This window comes from Trichosurus vulpecula, chromosome 1 (assembly GCF_011100635.1).
Source record: "Trichosurus vulpecula isolate mTriVul1 chromosome 1, mTriVul1.pri, whole genome shotgun sequence".
Taxonomy (NCBI): Eukaryota; Metazoa; Chordata; class Mammalia; order Diprotodontia; family Phalangeridae; genus Trichosurus; species Trichosurus vulpecula.
The window spans coordinates 521,132,695-521,150,213 of NC_050573.1; the positions used below are offsets into that span (position 1 = coordinate 521,132,695).

At 49.1% G+C, this 17,519-nt stretch overlaps 1 protein-coding gene and 1 non-coding gene across 2 annotated transcripts; both read left to right on the top strand.

Moving 5' to 3' along the window:
* Nucleotides 1-48: 48 nt before the first annotated feature.
* ZNF668 (zinc finger protein 668) lies at nucleotides 49-14,456 on the top strand. The gene is made up of 3 exons (XM_036739660.1): nucleotides 49-128; nucleotides 11,277-11,954; nucleotides 12,926-14,456. Exons 2-3 carry the CDS (start codon nucleotides 11,299-11,301, stop codon nucleotides 14,163-14,165), a joined length of 1,896 nt encoding a protein of 631 aa, XP_036595555.1. The 5' UTR covers nucleotides 49-128; nucleotides 11,277-11,298; the 3' UTR covers nucleotides 14,166-14,456.
* On the top strand, nucleotides 12,046-12,152 carry LOC118834996. Its single transcript, XR_005009364.1, has one exon. It is a non-coding gene; the product is annotated as a U6 spliceosomal RNA (small nuclear RNA).
* Nucleotides 14,457-17,519: the final 3,063 nt, after the last annotated feature.

Genomic DNA, 17,519 nt, shown 5'->3' on the forward strand with positions numbered 1-17,519 from the left:
CCCACTTCCGGTGCCTTGCTCTCCTCCCACCTCCCCCGCTGGGTCCTAGCGCCAGCCCTATTTCTAGCGGGAGCCCCGGTTCTGTCCTCTGGAGCTACTGCAGCCGAGAGCGCGTCAGGCTCCCCCAGGTAAGAGCCGTGAGTGTGACCCTGGAACTCGCCCCGTGCAGCTTGAGTCATGGAAGTCCTGTTGGTTCGGGACGCCCTAGATGGACTCAGTTTTCCCATCCGTAAAATGGGAAGGGGTATGTGTGTTTGTATAGACCAGAGGCTTTTTCATGGTCCATCGAGGTCTGACATTTTGTTGAGGGGGGACGCACCCTCGACCCTGGGCCTCAAGGCTGGTAAAGCCTTTGACACCTCGCCCCCCCTTTCATTCATTCACAGACCCCTATTGCTCCTCTGTGCAGTGTCCCGGGATTACCATTGCTCCCGCCGCTGAGCCCCGGCCCAGCTTGGTCCTAGAGACCGCCATTTTGCATGCCTTTGTGCGGCGCGGCCCGACACGGAGGCCCCCCGGGCTTCTCAGCCCCGTGCCGGGCCCGGGGGCGAGGCTCACCGCGCGCTGCTCTCCCCTTCCTTTCTGGGCTCGGCGTGTTGGGGAGCTGGGGCTGGATGCTTTATCTGTCCCCGGTCCTAGTGACCGCCATTTTATAGGCCTCTCTTTTGTCCGGGGAATTACAGCCGCCCCCGCCCCGCGCCCTGTAGCCTCCATCCGCCACTCGGCCCCCAGTGCCCGGAGGTCTCCGGCGCCCGCCCCTCTGGAGTCAGCCCGCCTCGGGCGCAGCTGGGGAAGGCTTCGGCTTCTGCACGGCGGCCCCTCCCCCGGTCCTAAAGACCGCCATCTTGCCCGTCTTTGTCCCTCGGCCTCGCGGACCCCCGCAGCGTTCCCGGGTCGCCTCCGCTCCGCTCCCCGCGCCCCCTCACGCGGACCCCAACCCCTCCCCTCCTGCCCCCGCAGACCCTTCCTTCCCGATCGCGGCAGCGGCCCAGAGCGTTAGCGCGGGGAGGGGAATGGGAGGCCGCGGGAGCGCGCAGCTGGAAGGGACCTTCGGGGCCGGCCGGCCATCCCATTTTGCAGATGAAGGAACTGAGGCACAGTTTACTACCCCTCTGCACCGCCCCATTTATACAGATGAGGAAATCGAGGCCCTGGCCGAAGGAAAAGACTCAGCCAAGGTCACGCGGCGCGGTCAGTGACCGAGCCAGGCCTTTGCCGCGTGATGCCGAGTCGTAAGATCTGGATTCGAATCCCAACCTTGGGATTGTAAAACGAGAGGAGTGGACTCGATGATTTCTTTACGTCCCTTGCCGCTTTAGGCAGTAAAACAACCCGTGGACTGTCTTATAACTTCCCCCCTCCGTGGAGCCCTGGGGGCGCCAGGCTGGCCGGGGAGGAGCCGCCCCTCCTCCGACCCCGCACTGTCCCCGGGGCCTGCAGGGGAGAGCCTGGCTTCTCCCCGTTCTGGCCCCTCCCCCCCAAGGCCGCAGCTGCAGCCGGGCGCTTCCTTTTTAAACTGCCCTCGCTGCTCACCCCGACCCCGCCTCCCGCCGCTCTGCCCGGCCGGGCCCTGCCCAACTCCCAGGCCGCTGCCCCGGGATGGGCTTCCGCGGTCCTAGAGCCGGACTCGTCTACACCTCCCCCGAGACCCGTCCCAGCCAGTCAGGGTCGGGCTTTGTGGTGGAGAGGCTTTGGGGCTCCAGAGGGGTTTTACTTGTGCCTTCCCTGGGTCCTAGAGCCCAACCTTGGCGGGGACGGGGGGCGGGGTGCTTCTCCTTGGACAGCTCCCAGCTCCAACCCGGTGGAAGGCGTGGCTGGGTCAGCCGGGGAGGTGTAGGACTGGTCCTGGGATTTGGGGACGCCCCCCTCCGTCCCGGCCCCGGGAGGCACCGTCAGAGGCTGGTACAAGGAATCGCCGAGAAATTGGGAATTTCTGGCCTCTGCCCTGCCTGAGACGGCCAAAAGGGAATTGTTCGCAGATGATTCTTGCGGAGAAGATTCGTTCCCATTAATCTAAAGCTCATGCCTGCGGCTTCCTGCGGCGTCATTGGCTTCAGGGCCCTCCCCGCTTTAAATCTGTGACCCAGTGACTCCTCATTTTACTTGTCCGGAGATAAAAGGAACAAGCCGGGTGAGCCAGGTAGAAAGTGGCAAAGCTGGATTCAGACCTCTGTCTTCTGCCTCCGAGTCCTAGACCCAGGTGCCAGGGCCAAGGAAATGAGTGCCTGGAGGTGGAAGCTTGCCATTCTCCCTCCCCTGTTGAAATAACTTCCAGACCATGGGCATACCTTCCGATCCTTGGTTCTCCCCCAACATGCTTCTTTTCATCCTCATCTTTACTGAATTCTCCTTTTGCCTGGTCACCTATCTTCCGGGCGGAGGAAATTGTCAGATATCATAGGGAACAAATCATGCCTATCCTTGACGAAAGGTGTGACGTTGGTGAAGTCACCGGAACATATCTAGGTCTTAATTTTCCTCCTCTGTAAAGTGAAAAGGTTACACTAGAGCCTTGAGGCCACATGTGGCCTTCTAGATCCTTAAGTTAAGCCTTTTGACTGAATCCAGATTTTACAGAGCAAGTCCTTTAAAGGGTAAAATTTGTGTACAATTTTGATTGAGTCAAAAGGCTGCGTTTAAGGATCTAGAAGGCCACTCTGGCCCCAAGGCCGCAGGTTCCCCACCCCTGGACTAGATCATCTTCAGAGTGCCTTGCAGAGCTAAATTATGTAATTCTTCAATTCAGATAATGCTATATACAAAGGGAGGCAGTGGAGATACAAAAGAAAAAAAAACACAGCCCAGTACTCCAAGGAGCTCATTGTTCATCCCTTTTCCCCTCCAAAGCCCCAGAATCCTAGAGGACAGGCTTGGCACCAACTCTTGTCTTGCATTCCATTTGATTCTCTCCCCTCTCTTTAACACGTGTGCCTTAGTCTAAGTCATCCGCTCACTCCAGCACTGCCAAAATTGTCCATGATTCAATCACAGGATTTTAATTCTGGAAGGGAAGAGATAATTTAGCCCAAACCCTTTATTTTACAGGTGAGTTAACTGAGGCCCAGAGAAAGAGAAGGTCTTGCTTTACTATGATCGTATACTTGCATCAATCAACAAATCACTGAGAACCTGTTTGGGCAAGGCATTATTCTTGGGGTATACAAGAGAAAATAAAAAGAGTCCTAGCCTTCAGTGGTCTTAGTCTGGCAAGGAAGGCTAGATACAAACTTGAAACAAAGTAGTGATAACAATGCAGGTTTTTAAAGCATCTTAATGCTTAATAAAGCTTTTCCTTTACAGTAATTCTATAAAGGTAGGAATGTTATTATCCTCATTTTTATAAATAAGGAAACTGAGTCCCAGAGAGGTCAAGGGGTTTGCCTATCACATGGACTGTAAGTGGCTGAGTCTGGATTTGAACCCAGGATTCCTGACTCAAAGTCCAGTGACTTTTGTGTTGATGATTGGTACACATTGGTAAGTGTTGTAAGGGGAGAATCTTTGGAGAAGGTAGGACTTATTTGAAGGGGGTGTAAGATTTGGATAACCTATAACACTATCTGGATAACCCCAGGGAAGGTCAGAGTGGGGATTGGGGTAGGCAATACAGGCATCTCCCTAGGGTACAGCAAATGGGGAGAGGTAGCAGAGTCTTGAAATGAGGTACTCTTTATTAATATGACTTTTAATAAAGGCACATGTTATTAATACTAGAAAATCCATGGAATGTTTGTACTTGTGTTACCCTAAAGACTTAAAGCCTTAGGGGGCGGGGCAGGGAGAACATAATGCCTTCCATCCCTGCTCTGAAGAAGGGTTCTAGCGTGGAAAGGTTTGGAACTAGAAAGTACTAAGGGATTACTGGGAGTTAAATGTGGAAATTCTAATTTAGACCAAATTGGGGCAGGGGTAGCTGAAGATGAGAGCAATTGAAGATACTTAAACTTTTATTTTCTAAGCAGTGGGGAACTATTGAAGGCTTTTGAGCAGGGAAGTTACATAATGAAACTGGTGTTTAGGAATATGAATTTGGAAGGAATGGACAAGGGAAAGATAGACTTGAGGTTCAGCATGACCCAAAGAACTTGGATTCTCTTACAGTTAAAAATGGTCTTATGGGTGTTGGAGCCTTTATAAACCACCTGGCTGAACAAACCCTACTCACTGTGTTTGAAGAAAAGGGTTTAGGGGACCCCTCCAGCTGTGGTGATTAGGTCTTTCCAATCCTTTTCCTCTCCCAGCTGCAAAACCCAGAAGCTCTAAATGGGATCTCCCATAATCCTATCCCATTGCCTTCCTCTCCTGCAATCCTCTTCTTCTCATCACAGCTAAGCTGATAATGAAATAAACCGGGTTTGTTTGCAGCAGCTGCCAATCTCATTTGTTTATCCTTTGATCCTATGTAGGGCTCAGCTGCTTGGCCTGCCCCTGAGGAGATGGGTGCCAGGACTCCAGGAAGAAGGAAGGGATGGAGTGAAGAATATGAAGCAGCCAAATTCCCCCTTTTCCATTCACTTCTACTCTTTCCTGTGGCCAGTGATTCATTCAAATAGTAAACCTGTAGGGAGGGAGCCCCTACTATGTGCCCGCTCTGACCTGGGCGCTATGGGAGGACGTAAAAATGAGGAACACCTACAGGAATGTTGAGTATATTGTCCTGAAAAAGACTTAACTATTGTGTGGACAAGGACAGACCTGTTCAATATAGCTCCAGAGAGAAGAACTAGAATCAGTGGGTGAAAATGAGCGTAAATGGTAACAGAGTTTAGAGGAGGCAGAGATTGGCTGGGGCTATGGCATTTGAAGAACTTGTAAGAGAAAAGTGGGTCTTTGATTCGGCCTTCAAGGAATGGTAGAATTTGCCTTGTCTTCTAGCTCCTAGCACTGTGTCTGGCACAGAGCACACAGTGGTCACTCAATAAATATACTTTTTGATTGAATTGAATGGAGAGGAGGAAAAAGTAGAATGGGATATATTTCAAAGGAAAGCCCAGAGGCAGGTATGCATGATACTTTTTCAGAGGAGAGCAGGCTGCGATGAGGAAGCCCTGAGAAAGAAGGCTGATTACAGAGGACTCTGAATCCTAGGCCAAGGAATCTGGATTTGATCCTGTAAGCAGTAGGGAGCCATGGGAAGTTTTGATCAGGGGTACAACATGAAGTATGTTAAACATGGGGATTTAAGAAGTTTTAGGTTTTATTTCATAGAATACTCTTGTGTTTATCTTTGAGAAGACTTTTACTACTCCTGCTAAATTCACCCACTCTCAGCTCAGATCCTACCTTTCTAATACCTCTCTGCTTCCCACTTGACCTCCCAGGGATCTTTTAGAGGCACCTTGGTTCCCCTCCCTCTTCTGTTCTGCTCCTGAGCAGAAGGTGGCTACTTCTAGATCCATAGAAAAATACTGCTCTATCTGAAACCCCCTATTTCTTGTTTCCCCCTTCTCCCCTTACCCTAGCTCCGCTGGAGGAAGCAAAGGGGCCAGGGGCTATGCCACTGATGGTCTCCAGTCACTGGGTTCCATAGATTTGTTCTGATTTGTGGGGTAGAAAGACAATCACAGAGTGTTAGAGCTGGAAGAATTCACCTAATCTAATCTGTTCCTTTGACAGAAAAGGAAATCGAGGTGCAGAGGGGAAGTAAAGGGTCCAAATGTCACACAGCAAAATTACAGCTGGAATCCAGGTCCCTTGACTCTTATATCATGTTACTGCTCAGTCATTCATTGAGTCTAATGAACAGCTACTGTGTATCTAGAACATGCACACACACAGCTGAGGGGTACTGAGGTGCCCAGCTGTCCATCTGGCACAAATGTGAGAGATATCTATAGTATAATGGAGGGAGGACTAGCTTTCCACTTGGGTCCCAGCTTGCCCCTTCTTAGCTGTGTTACGTTGGGCAGAACACCTAAACACTCTGAATCTGTTTCTTCATTTGGAGAAAAGGTTAATCCCTTTTCTGCCAGCTTCACAGGATCAAATGGTGTGTATGTGTGTGTGTATATATATGTATAGCAGCTAGGTGGTGCAGTGGATAGAGCTCCTAGCCTGGAGTCAGGAAGATCTGAGTTCAAATGTGGCCTATGACTTACTAGCTGTGTGACCCTGGGCAAGTCACTTCACCCTGTTTGCCTCAGTTTCCTCATCTGCTAAATGAGCCAGAGAAGGAAGTGGCAAACCAAGAAATGCCAAGAAAACTCGAGATGGGGTCATGGCGAGTCAGACATGACTGAACAGCAACAAAAGAGAGTGTGTGTGTGTGTGTGTGTGTGTAGCACCACTGCGGAAGCCACAAAGCACTTAGCTGTTATTATAACAATAGAGAATTCCATCAGGAACACAGCTGGGAACCACTGGAGACCGATCAAACTTGATGACCATTTTCCACTTCTGGTTATCCATGGGAGAAGAAATCATACCATCAGGCAGAACCCTGTAAGCGTGGCTAGGACGAGTGACATTCTCTATGTCAGTCCGAAGATCTTGTGGGCACAGATACTGCGGATTAAAAAAAAGATGGTTAAGAGAAGTAAATGGTGAGTTAAGAAGGCAGTGTTTGAGAAAAGGCTTTGGTTTTCTAGATCAGGGCTCTCTTCTTGGCTAGGAATGGAAGATGTATATAAAGAACCAGTAAAAATATTTGCCTACTCCTACTCTATTCCAATGATTATTAATCAATTTGATACTCCATAGGGGTGGTGATTAACTTAGAAGTTCTGTATATTAGGCCCAGAGCTGTGAGCTGCAGATTGTAAGTTCACTTGCTTAATCATAGGAAGTTAACTAGTGGCCCTCCACCCTTGTTTTTCCTTGTCATGGTGATTAAGCCCAGCATAGCAGAGGTGACTCAATTACTTGGAAAGTCACTCAAACTTACTTATTTTTGTACCTCTGGACATTTTCTCTTGTCCAACATGAGCAGATGACCATTTTATGACCACTCAGTTAGTGGAGATGCCCCATGCTTCACCCAACCGGAGCCCCCTACCCCTAACATGCCATTTCTAGCCGATGCATCATTTTTGGCTCTTAAAGCAAAGTCTATCAACCAGTGGGACTCTGTACATTGTATAGTCCCTTTAGAGTGTTCAGGTATCAAATATAGTATCAAGCCTTATGAAAATAAGGCCCTAAAAGAAGGGGGCATTTCAGATCATGAGGAAGATCTGGGGTTCACTTCTATTGTAGGTTGGACAGTTTTAATCCTCACAAGATCTTATTAGGAAATCTTTAAATTGAAAATTTAGGAGAGTGAAGACTGCTCACATTCAGCCACCAGGGCAGGTACCACCTAGATTAGCGGTGGAAATGAGCTGGACGATAATAGTACCTCAGATATATATGTGTGTGTATATATATATATATATATACCATGTGTATAGTATGAATAATAATGAATTCTTGAGAGCAGTTAAACTCGATCTCGGTAGGTATTACTAGATTTGTTCGGGGTTACAACTGCTGGATGCCAAGGGAAACATAATATAAAAGGGACAGTGGAATGTCATATATCAAGAGGATATATAACGTGTGGAAACAGGCAAAACCCGAAGTGGGCAAGCATGGCAGAGGATAAGTGGAAGAAGAAACAAGTGACAATTTGGTGGGCATCTATTACCAACCATAAAACAACGTGGCTGCATGGGGTAAGCAGGAGGAGCTTGGGAGCAACACAGGACACTTAATGAAACGTATACAAAAGAGGGAAGCAAAGATAGAGAAACGAGAATGGATGAAGAAGGTAGGAGATTTTACAGGAAGGACAGGGACCCAGCACAATAAATGACAACAAAAAGGGCTTTTGTTTTTTTAGCTATGTTGGGAGAGACATAGCTAGTCAACAGCTCACGTGAAAAGCCTGTGCATTAGGCATCCCGGGATGTGGGGGGGAGGGGCAGGATTCTCCAGGAGTTATTGCTATGACATGGTAACCAAAAAAAAAAGTTCAGCCATAAGTTTCTCTGAGAGCGCATAGTGTCCGTAAAGAAGGAGGTGACAAGTCCTCTGAACACTGCTTAGAACACATCTGTAGTATTGTATTCAGTTCTGGGCACCCCATTCTGGGAAGAATCATAACAATCCTGAAGCATGTCTGACATGGGGTAAACAGAGTGGTGAGAGAAGACTGAAGACCCTAGTACAAGAGGCTCAGTTGAAGAAACTAAATAGGGTGTATGTAGTAACTATTTTCAAGTGTTTTTCCTGCTTTGCCCCGGAGAGACCAACTAGGTAAGGAGTTGCAACTAAGAAGATTTTAATTCAATATACAGAACAACTTCCTAACCATTAGAGTCATGCTAAGGTAGTGAGTTCCCTATATTTAGAAGTCTTCGAGTGGAGGCTACAAGTGGGGGGTGTTGCAGATGGGAATTTTTTTTCTCTCTGTGGTTATACGAAATAATTTAAAGTAGAATCAAGAGTGAGATGTACTTGATGCCCATCATTCCATGCAGTCTGCCATCTGCCATCTTTGCTTTCCAAGATCCCTCTGCAACCCATGACTTTTTATCTACCAAGTCTGTTGTCCTTTTCTTAGGCCTTAATCTGCTCAATATTCCTGCAGCAGTGGTCATTCCCTTTGGAAACGCTTCCCTCAGCTTCCTTGGCACTGAATAATCCTTTTTAACTACTCTACTTTGTTGACCCATCAGCCTCTTCCTGGCTCTTCAGTCTTAACCTTCTCTTCTCTTGACACTCATCATCCTTGGTGATCTCATCTCTTCACTGGTCGTTTTTATACAGATGACTACACAGTCATAAGGCTTTACTGCTCATTTCTATGTAGATGACTACATAGTCATAGGCTTCGCTGCTCATTTCCATGTAGATGACTCCCACCCAAATATATGTCTATAGCCTGAAGTCTCTCCCCAGGGCCAGTCTTGCATTTCCAACTTCCTCTTGGATGAGATAATATAAATAAAATGCTTTGTAAGTCTCAAAGCATTCTATGAATGTCAGTTATCATCATAATTATATGATCATGTTCTTGTAGCAGACTGTTATTCCCAAACAAGCCCTGTGATATTCCACATCCAGATTATTTTTCAGGTTCCCTAAGCCTAGAATATCTTCCCTCTCTCTTTTCACCACTTGAATTCCTACCCATCCCTTAAAATCCAATTCAGAAGCAGTGAATACTTTCCTGATTCTCACCACCCCCAGGCTGGTAATGATTTTGCCCCCTCAGTTCTCAATAATGCAATAACTACACAATATAGTGATTTATAGTTAGTTGTCCCTGTATGTGCCTCCACTCTCTGCTTGACTGTAAGCTCCATGAGAACAGGGACCTTGTCTTATGCAGCATTGTGCTCTGGGCACAAGGGGTATTTTAATGAGTGACTGAATGTTCCTGAAATTCAGCATTTCTAAAATGGAATTATTCTCTTGCCTCCCAGGTCCTAATTTCTCCCATTTCTGTCTGGGGTACTGCTGTTCTCTATTCCATTCTTGTAGATAGCCAGGAAACCTGGGAGTTGGCTCTTACTCATTCCCCTTCCTAATCTCTATATCCAATCTGTCACTAACTCTGTTAATTTCTTTCTCCCAAGTGATTTTTCCTTCTTTTCATTACCATCACTTAATCAGCGTCTCATCACCTCACACTTCACACCTAGATGACTTCAGTAGCCTCTTAACTGGTCCCCCTGCCTTCAGTTTCCACCCGAACTAGTGCCCCTGCATTTCTGCTTTGACTCTTGTCACTCCTCTGCCCAGAAGGCTCCTCCTTCCTTGTTAAGATCATAGAGTCCACAGGTGGTAGAGAGGGAAGGCAACTTAGATGTCATCTAGTCCAACCCCTTGATTTAATAGTTGGAGAAATTGAGACCCAAAGAGAAGTTGCTTGCCCAGGTCACACCAAGTTAGTAGTGAAAACTAGGAGGACTAAAATATTCCAAGGAGAAAAGTCTGAAACTAGCCCTGATGGTCTGGGATTGAGGAGGCTTTTCCTATTTATCCCTGCTTCTCCTAAGATGTTTATTTTTCTTTACCTTCTTTGATAATAATACCCAGCCTCGTTGTCATAGACTTAAAAAAAATCTGTAATTTCTCTGTCATTTCTTGTCCTATCTATTTCACTTATGTTTAAAATTCGCTTGTGTTTTCCTAGGGAATGGGCATTATGACTTGCTCATTGAATTTTGCCCAAAATGATCTCTTAGGTCTCCTATCCTAATGCTGTACAAATGAAAAAGGTGTGTGGTGTGTAGTGTGGAGAGTGGAGAAGACTGGGGCTTCAACCCTGATTGTACTTACTGCTACTGATGTGGCCTTGGCCCAGTTATTTCCCATATCTAAATGTTGGTTTCCTTCTTTGTTGAACTGGGAGGAGGGGGAGTGACTAAATGATCTCCCCAGGCCCTTCCTGTTCCAGATCATATGATCCTACTACGTGTATAATGAAATAATCCGAGCAGGCTGAGTGGATTTGAACTGATCCTGAAAAGGAGAAGTAGAATTTGGAACTGGGGATTCCAGTTACCCTGGTTGAACTTCGTGCCTGCTCCTTCTCAGTGGAAGCTGCTACCTTGGGTCAGCTTTTCCTCATCTGGGTGGAATGGGGTAAAATATTCCCACAGACTAATTGCCTCATTAAACAAAACTGCACCTGATCTCTGAGGGAATCCAGTGATTTCCTAGGGAGCAGGTAGGCTTAAGTGGCGTCTGGGAGACTTAGCCCTGGATTAATAAAGGAAGTAATTATTGATAATTGAATTCATACCTGCTAATGAAGACTCTCTTGGGGGGTAGGGGGGAGGTGGAAGGAAGAACTCCCGTGCCTGACATTCAAGGCCCTGCACAATATGGTGCCACTCTTCCAGCAGTTTCGTGCAGGACCTGAATCACAAACTTACTCTCTCTTCTACAGAGGCATTCCTTATTCAAGACCTCAGCCAGCACCCAGTTTTTCTCCTTTCTAATACACTGTTGAAATGTGTCATTAAGTATTATTTAGCGTGGTATAATTTTTTACCTGTGTGTCATCCCTTTACTGGACTGTAAATTCCTAGAGGGCAGCACCCAGCACTGTGTAGTTGCTTAATAAATGTTTGTTGATTAATTGAAAAGTGCTCGATTAATTATCACTACTGTGTTATCTCCTCCAGTGGCTGGACTGCACAGCCTAAGCTCTTATCAATACAGTGAATTGTGGCTTTTCCTCAGGGAAGAATTCTGGAATGGTTTTCCCAAAGGGGAGGAACCACCTCTGGAAGGGTGACTTCTCTTGGGGTGTGACTCAAACCTATGCATTCTCTCCATTCCAGGGGAGGCGGACCCTAAACCCCCATGGAAGTGGAGCAGGTGGAAGCTCCGTCCCCCCACCCAGGCTATACCCGAGCCGGAAGAAGATTCAAGTGCCTCTCTTGCTCCAAGACTTTCCCCAATGCCCCTCGGGCTGCCCGCCATGCTGCCACCCACGCTCCTAGTCCTGGACCCAGTCCTGAGGAGAATGCTGCTGGGGGTGGGGACCCAGGACCCCCACCAGGGAACCCTGAGGGCCCAGGCAGTGGGGAGGATGGGGAGCCAGCTCCCAAGCCCCGGCCCTTTGCCTGCTCGCTGTGCCCCAAGGCCTACAAAACAGCCCCAGAGCTGCGCAGCCATGGGCGCAGCCACACTGGGGAGAAGCCCTTCCCGTGCCCGGAGTGCGGGCGACGCTTCATGCAGCCAGTGTGCCTGCGGGTGCACCTGGCGTCCCACACGGGTGAGCTGCCTTTCCGATGTCCACAGTGTCCCAAAGCCTATGGCACCCTGTCCAAGCTGAAGATCCACCAGCGCTGCCACACTGGGGAGCGGCCCTACTCCTGTGCAGACTGCGGCAAGTGCTTCGCAGATCCCTCTGTCTTCCGCAAGCACCGGCGCACCCACGCGGGTCTGAGGCCCTACGGCTGCCCACGCTGTGGCAAAGCCTACGCTGAGCTCAAGGACCTGCGAAACCATGAGAGGTGAGGGGGGTGGGAGCGCTCCTGTTGGGCAAATGTTTCAGGGTTTTGATGGGTAAGAGGATTAGTTCAGCTTAATCAGAAATGAGTCCGAGTGCTTGCTTCAGCAGCACATACACTAAAATTGGAATGATGCAGAGAAGATTAGCATGACCCTTGCACAAGGATGACACGCAAATTCGTGAGGCATGCCATATTTTTCTCTACACACAGATGTCATTGACCATTTTCAACCATTGTAATTGTCATTTGCCAAGCAGTGGCTTATATCACTAATTAATCCAGTTGGTTTATCAAGGAGATCAGAATAAACAGACTCACTCTTAAAAAAAAAAATGAGTCCGAATGAGGAAGAGAGGCTGACCTGGGTTGGATATAAGGGGGAACTTCGTGAATGCGTGGCTGCTTGAATACCACTACCTAGGGGTGCTATGGTGGAGATTCCAGTTCTGGATACCCTCAGAAGCCCTTTCCCCATCTGAGAGTCTGTAATTCAGTGAAAGACTCTAGAGCAGGGCTTCTTAACCTGAGGTCCCTGAAGGACAGATAAAGAACCATTTCAATATAATTAGTGTCCTTTAATGCCATATATTTTATGCCTTTAAAAACATTATTCTGAGCAGGGCTTCACCAAGCTACTGAAAAGGGTCCATGACCAAAAAAGTTAAGAAGTTTGGGTTATGGAAGCTAGAGCCAGAACTTTGTAGTCAGGATTGAATCCCTCCTGATGGGTGCCAAGGAGAGTCTTGGGGAACTGGAAGGCAAGGGGCTAAGAACCCCTGGGCCTGCAAAAGGAAGGAGAGGGGAGAATCTCTGGGTTCTGATTGTAGAGGAGGGGAAGATGAGGCAAGGTGGCCTATTTGGGTTCTGACTGGAAGGAGTTGTCATGACCTCTGAAATGGAGATTTGCTGGTGGGGAAAGATTGAGGCTAACATGTTACCCTGGGCATATTTCCTTCCTTCTCCCCACTCAGGTCTCACACAGGAGAACGCCCATTCCTCTGTTCTGAGTGTGGCAAAAGCTTCTCCCGTTCTTCCTCGCTCACCTGCCACCAACGCATCCATGCTGCCCAGAAGCCCTACCGCTGCCCCGCCTGCGGGAAGGGCTTCACACAGCTCAGCTCCTACCAGAGCCACGAGCGCACCCACTCGGGTGAGAAGCCTTTCTTGTGCCCGCGCTGTGGCCGCATGTTCTCCGATCCGTCTAGTTTTCGCCGCCACCAGCGAGCCCATGAGGGAGTCAAGCCGTATCGATGTGACAAGTGCAACAAGGACTTCCGCCAGCCAGCTGACTTAGCCATGCACCGGCGTGTACACACTGGTGACCGACCATTCAAGTGCCCACAATGTGATAAGACTTTTGTGGCCTCTTGGGACCTGAAGCGACATGCCCTGGTCCACTCCGGCCAGCGGCCTTTCCGCTGTGAGGAATGTGGACGGGCCTTTGCAGAGCGGGCCAGCCTTACTAAGCATGGTCGTGTGCATTCAGGTGAACGGCCCTTCCACTGTGCTGCTTGTGGCAAGTCCTTTGTGGTGTCCTCCAGCCTGAGGAAGCATGAGCGGACCCACCGAGGGGAGATGGTGGGTGGCCTTACCACCCAAGAGCTGGTAGTAGGGGTCGCACTGCCTGCAGGTACCTCTGTGGAAGGGCCAGCACCGCCTAGCACGGTGGCTCCTGGAGTGGGTGTGGAACTTGGGGAGTCACAGGCTGGGCTCATAGGCCTCCCCACCGAGTCAGGCAGGGTGGTAGCCTCCCAGTGGCAAGTGGTGGGCATGACCCTGGAGCAGGTGGAATTCAGGGAGTCTGGGGCTGGGGCAGGAGAGGCCCCAGCACCAGCAACAGAAGGTGAGAATGAGGGTGGACCCCCTACCCAGGAGCAACCCCCGGGTACTGGAGAAATGCCCCAGAACGTGTGCCGGGAGTGCAAGGAATCTTTCCCAACGGCGGTGGCTCTTCGGCGTCATGAGCGATCCCACCCAGCCCTGCGTCCATTCCCCTGCCCACAGTGCGGGAAAGGCTTCCTGGATCGAGCAGGGTTACGAAAGCATAGTCGTACCCACAGTGCTGTCCGCCCCCATGCCTGTCCCCACTGCCCCAAGGCCTTCCTTAGTGCCAGTGACCTCCGCAAACATGAGCGCACTCATTCCACCCCCCAGCTTCCCCTTGAGCCACTGGTTGCCCTCTTGGGGATGCCAGAGGAAGGAGCAGCGTGAAAGCCCCCAGCAGCCTGCTTTCCACACTACCTGGCCCACCCCGTCTCAGCTTCACTCCTTCCCTGGTATCCCAGCAGCCACTCCCTTCAATCTGGGGTTTCCTTCCTGTCCTGCAGATGTTTTACCTTCTCATTCTCCTCTTAATACTCCGTTAGCGCTGTCTTTGACTGAGAAGAGGCCTCATTCTCAAAAGATGGGAAGGCTGGAAGGAAGGGATATGGTGGTGAAGGACAGACAGTCTGAGAGGCCAGCTCCAACACAGTGGCACTTATTAAAAGCTTTGGCTCTGAAGTTTGCTTTATGGTCTGTTTTTTGGAGATGGATTCCCCGTAACATATCCCTGCATTCTCAAACTTCTTGTTGATTCCACCCCTTCAACATCCAACCTCAAAGTCAGCCGAACCAAATCTTAACTCAGCTCTAAACCAACTCATCTTCCTGACTTTCCTACTTATATTAAAAGCAGTATCTGTCTCCCAGGCTTAGGACCTCAGAGGCACCTTTGATGCTTCTCTCTCCAGCTAACTAGCCTAGCTATTAAGTCCTGTTGATTTTGCCTTGGCAGTATTTCTTTGCTATGGCCAGTCTGCCAGTCTCAGGACCAAATGTCACAGTATCCTCTGTACTCTTAGTCTTGGCTCTCAATGCCGTGTACACTGTTGCTAGACTAATCTGACAGCTCAGTTCAGATTATATTTCCCTCACGTTCAAAGGGCCACTAGGTGGCACAATGGATAGAGTGCCAGGCCTGCAGTCAGAAGACTCATCTTCCTGAGTTCAAAGCCAGCCTCAGATACTAACTAGCTGTGACCCCTGGGCCAGTCACTCAACTCTGGTTGCCTCAATTTCCTTGTCTGTAAAACAAGCTGGAGAAGGACACGGCAAACCACTCCAGAATCTTTGCCAAGAAAACCCCAAATGGGGTCATGAAGAGTCAGACACCACTGAAATGACTGAACAATAAAAACAAACACTCAAAAACTTGCAGTGGCTCCCTATTTCCTTTAAAAAAAAAATGGAATTTTAGAACTGGAAGGGACTTTGTATTATCTTGTCTAATCATCCCATTTTAAATGAAAAGGAGATTAAGAAATTTGCCCAAAGTCTTACAAACAGAAAATTGTAGGGGCCTGCCACGGTGATGCGTTCCTGTAATCTTTGCTACGTAAGAGACTGAGGCTGGTGGAATGCTTGATCCAGGGAGCTCTGAGCAGAAGCAGACTAAGCTGATTGGTGTAGACACTAAGTCTGGCACCAATATGGTGAGCTCCGGGGAGCGGGAGGCCAACAGGCTCCCTAAGAAACAAGAGCTTCCATGTCTTGATGGTGGGAAATTGGCCTGCGTGTGGCTGCTGCACTTCCAACCTGGTTGAAACAGAGAAACCCAAGGCTTAAAAAAAGAGAGAAAATGATACAAGCTTCAAATACCTTTGTTGGTTTTTAGTTGTATCCAACTCTGTGACCCCATTGGGGATTTTCTTGGCAAAGATACTGGTGTGCCATTGCCTTCTCCAGCTCATTCTACAGATAAGGAATTGAGGCAAACAGGGTTAAGTGACTTGCCCAGGGTCACACAGCTAGTCAGTGTCTGAGGCTGGATTTGAACTCAGGAAGGTGAGTCTTCCCGATTCCAACCCCAGCACTCTGTGCACTACGGCGCCGACCAGCTGCCCCTCAGACACCTTAGCGTTTAACGTCCACAATTTGCCCCCAAACTACCTTTCCAACCTTATGCTCCCTGTTACACTTTGCATACCATTCATTCCAGCTATACCAGAATGGGCAACGTCCCAAGTGTGCACATGATTTGCTGCTTCCCTGGCTCGGCTCGCACCGCTCTGATCCCTTGAATTTGCTTCATTTTCTACATCTGTAAAACGAATGGGCTGGATCTGCCAACCTCCCTTCCAGCTCCAGGTCTGCTTCCTGGTCAGTTTCCTTCAGTGCTCAGCCACCTCTGCCAGGAAGCCTTCCCTACTTTCCCCCTTGTCAGAAGTTTTCTCCCCACCTCCCCCAATCCACTTTGTACTCTTTAATGCACTTTCAAATTCTACTGCATACTACAGGGATTGGTGTGCGCGTCTGCCTTCCTTGCTAGACTGATAGGTCCTTCAAGGCAGGACCAAGAACATAATTGACGTGCTTATAAATACTGAACGCGTGAATGCCAAGGGACTCTGACACTGACTCCAGGGAAACACCGGTTCTTTCTTTTGACTATTATAACAACCTTTTACAGTTGTATTGTACTTTAGTTTTCTGCTGATTTATATTTTTTGTTCTATCAGTTGTGTCTGACTGTGACCCCCGTTTGGTTTGTTTTTTTTTTGGTGGGGGAGGGAGTCCCCCGTGTTTGGTTTGTTATTTTTATTTTTGCAAAGATACTAGAGTGGTTTGCCATTTCCTTCTCTCCAGCTCATTTTACAGATGAGGAAACTGAGGCAAACAGGGTGAAGTGACTTGTCCAGGGTCACACAGCTAGTTACTTTACAGTTTTCAAAGAGATTTCACATCCTTCTCATTTGAGCCTTACAGCAGTTCCATAATGTAAGCAGGACACTATGACCATTGAGGAAATGAGCTGGTTTACCCAAGGCACCAGAACCAGTATCTGGTAATCCCGGTCAAGAAAAACTTTCCTGACGATACAAAGCCAAGGTCTGCAGTCCTGGGATAGTGTGGTTTACCACATCTGGTAGCAGCGACTCCCACCTGACGGGCCTTGGAGTGCATACCCTAAGCAGAGACGTCCCTGCAAGTGGGGTCCGCAGGTGGCCACGTAGTGCAGTTTAAAATTCCCGTGGGTCAGCATACAGGTCTCTCTGTCCGTCGCCCGGAAACCGGCTTCACGCAGGAGACTGGGGCCAGTAGGTTACCGTTATGACCGTGGTCAGCGTCCCCTAGCAATTAATGAGCCCCCTCCAAAATCTCGCACAGCCTGCAGCTGCGGGTTATTTGCATTTCATATTGTGGGTGGGTACCTGGGGAATCCCTTCCGTCCCAGAAAGCTCACATACACGTCAGCCCCGCCCCACAACAGACCTTCCGCTTGCGGCAAGGTCATTACCAACGTGACCGGGCTGCGCTCTGGAGCTGTAACCCGTAAGCCGTGGCACACACAGGCAGGGGTCACGGACATCGCGTCGGTGGTAATTGCGTCAGCTGGCACGGCCCTGGACGTAGGCGCTGAAGGTCAGTCGAAGGCTCCAAGGCTCCAGCAGCTCACGTAGTGGGGCCACGAAGTAGGCGACCAAGGCCAGAGCAGAGGCCAGGGTGCTCAGCCAGTCCTCTAAGAGTCCAGGTCCTTGGGCATATGGAAAGAGATTGGCAGCACTCCCACTCGACACCCTTCAG